General features: G+C 31.3%; 1 protein-coding gene across 1 annotated transcript; it reads left to right on the plus strand.

The window, feature by feature from the left end:
• Nucleotides 1-5,419: 5,419 nt before the first annotated feature.
• LOC106317190 (pumilio homolog 14-like) lies at nt 5,420-7,814 on the plus strand. Its single transcript, XM_013755040.1, has 5 exons — nt 5,420-6,259; nt 6,361-6,520; nt 6,934-7,097; nt 7,192-7,441; nt 7,540-7,814. Exons 1-5 carry the CDS (start codon nt 5,484-5,486, stop codon nt 7,639-7,641), a joined length of 1,452 nt encoding a protein of 483 aa, XP_013610494.1. The 5' UTR covers nt 5,420-5,483; the 3' UTR covers nt 7,642-7,814.
• The last annotated feature ends 1,144 nt before the right edge of the window (nt 7,815-8,958 follow it).

Genomic DNA, 8,958 nt, shown 5'->3' on the forward strand with positions numbered 1-8,958 from the left:
ATCAAAGAGTCTACTGATCCCTCAAGGAAGATTAATAGATCATCAGCAAAACACAGGTGAGTAAGTTGCAACTGAGAAGAATCATGATGATAAGCAAAGGAACCTGTAGCAGCAGCCGTGTTGAGCATCATGGAAAGGACATTCATCATCATAACAAACAGAATAGGGGATAGAGGATTTCCTTGGCCAAACCCGTCTTTCCTTTAAAGTATCCTGAAAAAACTCCATCGGTGGCTTCACCCGGGTTTTTTTTTTTTTTTTTTTTTGTAACACCACCCGGGTTATATTCTAATTATATATAAAACAACATATGTGTAAAAGTTAGTAAACGTCCTACAACTATAATTGAAACTAGATTTTGATCCGTCCGCCCGTGCATGTGTATTTTTAAGAAAATATGATACTATTTGTTTTTATGTCACTATTTAGAGTTGAGCAAAAAACTCGAATTCGAAGAATCAAACCGATCCCATTCCGAATAAGTAGTACCAAATCCGAACCGAAATTGATTAAATATCCGAATTATTCAAAATTTTGATATTTTGAAGAATTGAAACCTAATCCGAACCGAAGTATTTTGGGTATTCAAAATAGATTTATATACTTATATATATTAATTATTTTCAGATTTAATATATATACAAACATCGAGAATATATATGATACTTTTAAGTTTGTTTAAATACTTGAAAATATATACAAATAATCAAACGTAAATATCTAAAATAGTTAAAATATACTCAAAACTCCAAAAATACTTAAATAATTATTAATTCTCTATCCAAATATTTAAACCAAACCAATTTAAATTGGTTATCCAAATCCGAACCGAATCCTAAAAAATCTGAACCGAACAAAAAATCCCAAACAAACCTGAAAACGAACCCGAACGCTCATCCCTAATCACTATTATATATCATATATGTGTCATCATAGGTTACAAAAATATATGTTAGCATATAATTAATTGTATTTTATACGTACCATCAAATTAGTTTTCTTATAATTAATAATATTTTATACGTACGATCATATAAATAATCACATATATTATATTTTTACATTTCAATGTGAAATATAAAAACCATAATTTACGTTGGTGTTTGAAATTGAGCTTTGTATTGTATTTTTCTTATATATATTGAAAACATTTTTATAATGGTTATTGGAAAATATGTAAGTAAAAATCAAATTTTGAATATATGTATATTTTTGAATGAATTTTTGATATAAATCAATTTTAAATTATTATTTTGATTTGAATATGTATATCAAGTAACATAAACCATTTACTTTTTAACATAATATAATGGACAAAAAACCATTACTTTTTTTTGGACTACTATAATGGACCACTTTCAGTTGCACAAAAAAAAAAACATAATATAATGGACTACTTTCAGTTTTTTTAATAGCATAAACCCATTACTTTTTTTTTTCTTGTAACTTACTACTATACTATTATTCATGTTTCCAAGCACTATTTTTTTTTATCTGCTATCTATTAAAGTAAAATACTTCTACTTTAATAAGATATATATATGTGAACTGATGCGTTTAATAGAATGATTTACTCTTGTATGTAATGTTAGTAGATAATGAGGTAGACAATGTTTAATTAATATACTTTTAAATAAATTCAACGGTTAATGACAACTTTTTAAGTAGATAAAAGTATGACCTAAATTAATAGATTTGATAGTCAATTTAAATATTGAAATTAAAGTTATGATTGTTTTTTGATACAAAATAAAATTGGTAAACTGATACTATTTGATCTTTTTTTTTCTCAAAACAACATATAACAAATTAAATATCTTTTTCTCTACGCATTCATAAAATACAGTAAGATTCTTTATATATTAATTGAGAAACACTACAACATTTTTTTGTAGCCATGTGTCAATCACTATGATGCTTTTTAGAATCATTAGACAAATAGGTTGGTCCATCTAAATATATAATAAGATTTTTTTAAAATAACCATAAATATATTATTAATATTCTTCATTATTTCCTTAAATAAAAATTACTGAATTGTCTAATGTGCCTAAAGTATATATGACAATTAATAGTTTTGAATAATAAAAATTTGATAACAATTAGTGTATCTTTTATTAGATTTGTTTAATTTTACTATTAAAGTTTAATTTTACTATTAAAATAAATTAAACAACCATATTAACCATATTATAAAACTTAATATTTTCTGAATATGTTTTTTTTTTAATTTTAAAACGACTATAAATTACTAATACTGTTAAAATTCTCACATTCAAATTTGTGATACATAGTTTAAAATTTTGGTTATAACAAAATACAAATGATTACAAAATCATATAAGTATACAATCTCAGTTAACAATTATTCAGACTAGAAGATATAAATATATATAGATATATATATATATATTTTTTTTTAAATTACACTATATACCATATAAAAATACATAAAATATTTTAATTTAGAAATTTACTTTGAAAAATATACTTTTGATAAAAGCTTTGAACAAATATTAATAGCTTAAATTTTTTTAAAAAAATATTAATTGCCAAAACTATTAATCCCACAATGAAAATTTTGTTATCAATAATTTAATTTTTTTCTTGCTATAAAACATACAAATGATAAAAAAACATATGAGTAGAAAGCATAATTTAATAGATATTAATGCAAATATATACTATATATATTTTAATATCATTTATATTTAATTATATACTATATCAAATAGAAAAAAAAATTGTTTGGATTAATAAAATTTATTTATATGTTCGCCCCAATTTAATTATATACGCAATAGTTGGTGACTTTTTAATTATTCAATATATATCTATTATTTCATAATATATATATATAATATTCATCACACGCAGATTTTAATATAGTTTTGTTATATTTTTGCAAACATTACTCATATGGCAACAAGAAACATATGAGATCTTTGGCTGTCATGTAATAAGCTGAGCTAAACGCTGTTTAAACCTTTACAAAAGTTACATATAACCTTCAAATTTCTTAAACAATCAGATCAGACGAAAAAAATAAATCAATATTAATGTGGAAAGAAAGGAACCAACTCACCAACGACGCCACGGCCAAGCTCCTTCTCCGGCTCAAAGACTGATGAAAATAATAGACAAGAATGTCTGTAACAGCCTATTCGTGATGCGGAACACTGGGAGCTCAAACTATGAAGATATCTTGCATTTCTGGTTTGGGTCATTTTGTATCCCAAAGTTTACTTATAAGTTAACACTTGGGCTCCCATTGGTAACAATTTCCGCTTTGGGCTTTATTTTAGAATTATAGTTGTAGAAAATGTCGATGTTGAAACTTTGGCTATTATTTTAAGTTTTATTTAACTCAAACTGGTCATTAAAATTGTAGAAATTTTGAATAATATTTTTGAAGTATTTTATTTAAAGTGTAAATTTTACTATTATTGAAAAATTAAATATATATGATGATAAAAATGCAACAATATGGATCTCATAGAACAAGAATTTTTTTTTTTTAAACCTAATTGGTAAAAAAAAACTTTAGAAACTTCTAATCTCACAAAGCCTTCAAAGCCCTAATGCCAATCAGACATTTGATGTAAAATGGTTTTAAGTATAATTTTACATTCAAAAGAAGTCTAATTCTATACTTCCACTTTTAAGAATATATAAATTTTTAGTTTTTTCTTTGTTTAACTATTAAATAAAATGCATAATATTATTCTTATTAATTTAATTAATCACATAAGAAATAATCGTAAAAACTATACTCAAATAATCAAATAACACTTACTTTGTAACAAATATACTATAGAATAACACATAATAGGAAAGCCAGAGAGTATTGAATAAAAGCTATAAATTATATTTTTAGCTTTTTCTAATTTTTGCTTTGAGTTTTTTTTTTAGAATATTTGCACTGTCTACACAAGCTTTATCTCATATTTGCACTGTCTACAGTCCTTAATAGTGCTTAATTCACTCTTTTTTTTATTGAATCAAATCATGTACTTTAAAGTCCTTTTGTCCTCTTTTCAAGTTTTTTTTTTCTTTTTGTTAAGTACGTGAATTTTCATTAAAAAAATTAATGACACAGGGAGATTACAAGTTTTGAAAAACTCAAATCCTAGCTAATTAAAGCACATAAGCTAAAGAGAGCCACAAAAAAACCTAAAAAGACTCTCTAAAATTACTACTTAAGGTTTAATCATAATCCTAAGGATTAGGCTAAAGCTTTGCGAAGGAACATTTTCTAACAACCATTTGGTTTCAGTACATCACTTCTTGGTCTTGATACCGGAACCTGCAGCAAGAGAAGAGGTCATAGGGGTTAACAACCGGAGAACAGTCCGAGGCACTAAAGATGCAAACTTGAAAAACTCTTTTCAAGTTTTATAATGCATTAGAAGAGAATGAGTTATTTTGAATGCAAACGAATAACTAAAGATGCATAACTCTATGCAGATGAATCAGAAGTTTGGCAATGGATATAAGACCTCTCACCTATGGACTAAATTCATTTTTGGATACAAGATCAAGAATTGCGTTATCTTTCAGAGACTCGAACTGAAGAAGACGAGACGTCGTGTCTGTTCCCATCTCTTTCTCATGTCTTGTTTGTGCATTCACGGACGTTGTGTCTTTTTCACTCGTCCGCTTCTTTGTCTATTTCTCCTTCCGCGCTTGAAGATGCTGCCGGCGGTGGATTTTGCCCCGGTTGGTGAATGCTTCTTCGCCAGTGGACTAATTTTTGCAAGTATTAATCTATACATGAATCAGACCCAAATCAAATATCTTATATTCGTATGATATTCGAATTAATTTTAGAAGACTATTCGAAGTAACTGCAGTTTCTTGAGTAGGAGAGGAGGAAAGCTTGCAGATTCTCTTCTCTTTTGGTTTAGTACGAGATAAAAAAAAATTAAATGTACCGATGAAAAACTTCTCATTGTAATTATTTACAAGAATATCCTTTTACCAAAACCTAAACTACTTTGGTAAAACCTACCGATATACATAAATACACAAGTATATATTATTCTGTTACGTCAATCATAATCTAAATTAAATATTATTTTTTTCATATCTCACGTTAGATTGTGTATTTATCAACAAAAAAAAAATCATAACAATCCGTCTTAACCATAAGAAGTCAATAAGAACTTCAATATTTTCTGTGATTATTTAATCTGCGTGGCAAAGACTCAAAACTAAAGACTAGAGAGAGAAAAAGCCAGAGAGCGAGAGAGAGAGAGAGGGGGAAAGAGTAAAAGAGAATCTACAGAATTGAAACGTATTGGTTCAATCTCTTAGATTTTCGTTTCTTTAGTTGTTCATTCTTCAAATAAAAATCTCTCTCTTATTTACCTTAATCAGTATTTTTCCATTAATATCTAAGATCTCAGATTATCTTTCCATTAAGATATATATATTCTCTTTCTTTTTTTTTTTGTTTTCGGGTAATTCAGCTTTTCCTTAGTCATGGACTCGTCTGGCATCAACAACACCAACAGCGAAAGCCATGAAGAGCAGAATCCAACTCCGGTGAATCAACTAGGTGCCACTCAGTTGCAACCTTCTCAGCCTCAACCCAATTACTCTCGCAGATTTCTAGATGAACGGCTATCTAGATTCCCCAGTGGTGCTGATCTGCAAACCCTAGAATCCTCCTTCGGTTCGCTCTCCGTTGCCGATTCAAGTGTTCCTCCGTTTCTTGAAAACCGTTGGACCAATGGATCGTCTTCTTCGTCGTCGTCACTACAATACCAAGAGATCAATGGCGCCCCTGGCTATAATGCTGATGCAGGGAGATATAGGAATCCTAACAGTGGTGTTTTCCGAAACGGAAACTCGCAAGACGTTCCTCCTTTGTCAAGAGGTCGTCATTGGGGTTCCAACAATGGACTAGGTTATGTAAGGAACAATAGTTCTTGGAAGAACAACCAAGGGTTCTTGAACAACCATGATCAGTCTCTGTATTTCGGGAACCCTAGAACGAGATCGATTGCTTCGCTTGCTAAAGATCAGAGTTCGAGTGCTGAGTTGCAGAGGAAGATCTCCGAGGGCTCCAAGGAAACCATCGATGTGGTTTTCGAGGGTGTTATCTTTCACGTCTGTGACTTGATGGTTGACCCTTATGGCCATCACGTTCTGAGGAAGCTTATGGAGAGGTGCAGCTCTGAACAGATCTCTCAGATTGTTGATGTCATCACTCAGCAACAGTTTGGATTTGTTAAAATTTGCACTGATCCTGTCGGGTACACACCTCTTATCAACCTTTTGTTGAGTTGTCTAAGCATTACGCTCAGTTTATGTGTGTTTAGTTTGGATTTTTTCTCTTTGTTTTTGGCATTTTCAGAGCCCTTGCGGTAAAGTCGCTGTTGAGGTGTCTTCAAACTGAGGAACAAGTTTTACGCATAGTGGGAGTTGTCAGCTTGGGAGCACTTTTATTGACAAGGAGCAGCAATGCATTTGTGATTCTCCAATGCTTCAAGCAGTTTAATCCCTCCCACACTAGGGTAAGCATCTCTCTCATCCACAGTACTCAGTTCTTGATATATTCTTTTATGATATGGTAGGTTCTTTGGAGTCAATTTTCATCTTTGTCTTTCTCAAACTTGAAATCACTTCCTTATAACACAATATATATATATATATATATATATATAGTTGAAGAAATATACTGTAGCAACTCAAAGTAGTTACAATAGTTAGATGGACCAGTTATTTTTGCAGTACAGTCTGTTTTCTTCAGTTATGAAGTCATGACCAAAAATATATTCTACAATATCTGTATGGTATGTTCTGTAGCAGTTCTAACCTAGCTAACTTTCTTACTTGTGGTACAAGTAAAATTAGCAATCGCATTTTCCAAACAGGTTTGGTCTTGGAATATGACACTCCCCTGCGTTTTGTCTTTTGTTCTTTACAGGAGCTTCTTGCAGTTATCGCTCAGAACTGTTTGCAGATAGCAACTGATGAATATGGCTGCCGCATGCTTCAACAATGTCTTGAAACTGGTTGTAACGTGGTAAAGCAAAGATTGATTCAGGAGATAATCGCGAACGCGTTGAGAATCTGCGCTGACTCCTACGGGTAAACATGAGATGAATGATTACATACAATCATATTCTTATGTTCTCATAGCCTAATTTGGTTACTTACAAGTACTATATGTTCTCTCCTTCAGAAACTACGTGGTGCAGTATCTACTGGAGCTCGGTGATCCAAATGTAACAGTTTCGCTCATAAAACAGCTGCTAGGGAACTACGCGTTCCTCGCTCGTAACAAATTTGCAAGCCATGTTGTGCAAAAGTTCTTGAAAATCGAGTATATCGACCCTAGCTTGATCGTATACGACTTGCTTAAAGATATTGATACACTTCTTCTTGATCCGTTTGGAAACTATGTCATTCAAACGGCATGGTTTGTCTGTAAGGTAATGAATATCAAGACCGTACTTTGATTAATACTGTGGTATATTTCTGCGTAGAGATTTATGTTGGAGATCATGCAAATCTTGTTTGGTGTATGCAGGACGAGTTGCGCATGATCTTGATGATGCATATTGATCGTAATAAACGATTGATGAGGTGCAACATGTATGGGAATAAAATTCTGGAGAGACTCAATCTCTAGAGGGGAGAAAGAATTAAGAATGTATTTGCTTCAGGTTTTCTTATGTCATTGGTTTGTATTTTTGACTTAATCGTCGTTGGGTTTTTTAGGTGAGTGTTTTGTGGTGGGTTTGTTTTGTGAAATCATACACCATTATATGTCCTGTATTGGGAGATTTGTCTTGGTGTTTGTCTTCTTTAGCAACTCTGTCTGTAAAAGACTCCGACTACTAAATGTATATGTTTGTTGTTTTTATTCTTGTTTTGCTTCACTGCTTACTTCGTTCAACCTATTATTCTTCGATTATTATTGTCTCTTGTTTCATTTACAATACGTACTTATATATGCTTTTGATGAAATTTGTTTGAGAATGCTTAGAGCTTTTTTTGTGTTCTTATTGTTTCAAAAAATATTGTTACTACTTACTAGTGTTTTGATAAGAGATCTCCAGTTGAAGATACTCTTTGAATATCTAGATATTTTTTTTAAAAAGGGAAATTAGCATGAATCTATAAAAATATTATATCTCAGGTACAATCGACAAATCTGTTTTTCCTCCCAAAAAGGTGATAAAAACCCCATAAACTCTGTTTGTAGCTCCTCCTTCCTCTCAAAGAAGGTGATTGGAAATCATTCTGGTGCATAAGTCGCTTGGTTGGATCTCTCTGCCCCAAAACCAAGGAGAGAACTGGGGATCCGTAACATTGAGGTTTAGAGTGAAAATATGCTGTAAAGCTTATTTGGATGCTCTTTTTTAGAGCTGGATCTATTTGGATGGCTTTGAGGCATACATACCTAAATCATGCTCATCTTTGGTCTCTATATGAGAAACCTATAACTTTTCTTGGATGTTTCAGAGATTACTCAAGCTAACCATTGCAGTTCGGAGCTTAATTAAGTTTTGAATTTTTTTCTTAAGCATTAATAAAGAGAGTTATTCTTATACTTGATCTTATTTGATTCTTGAGTTCTAGAGAACATGGGAGTGAGAATCTTCTTTCGTCGTTACTGTCTACTATCCGATGAAGAAGGCGGATGAAAACGGATTTGATCAAACATCGCACTAGGACAACATCTACTATCTGATGACAGTGATGATGAAGGAGAACATTCCAGCGGAGGTTAAAAAGACAATACCATGGCTCATCTGGTTCATATGGAAGAGCAGGAACAACATCATTTTTGAAGGAAGATAGATTATACCGGAGGAAGTGATGAAGAAGGCGTATGTGGAATCAGAACTATGGTCGCTTGCTCAAGTCCATGAACAAACTTTTGAACAGGAAGAGAGGAATGAGATAGGGGAAAATCGGAGAAAAAATGGTCTCCTCCTCCAAA

The sequence above is a fragment of the Brassica oleracea genome, chromosome C9 (assembly GCF_000695525.1).
Source record: "Brassica oleracea var. oleracea cultivar TO1000 chromosome C9, BOL, whole genome shotgun sequence".
In the NCBI taxonomy this organism is placed as follows: domain Eukaryota; kingdom Viridiplantae; phylum Streptophyta; class Magnoliopsida; order Brassicales; family Brassicaceae; genus Brassica; species Brassica oleracea.

Coding starts and splice junctions, on each gene's coding strand:
- LOC106317190 (XM_013755040.1), top strand. CDS start 5,484: ATGGACTCGTCTGGCATCAACAACACCAACAGCGAAAGCCATGAAGAG. Junction 6,260..6,360: donor ATTTGCACTGATCCTGTCGG/GTACACACCTCT, acceptor TGGCATTTTCAG/AGCCCTTGCGGTAAAGTCGC. Junction 7,098..7,191: donor ATCTGCGCTGACTCCTACGG/GTAAACATGAGA, acceptor TCTCTCCTTCAG/AAACTACGTGGTGCAGTATC.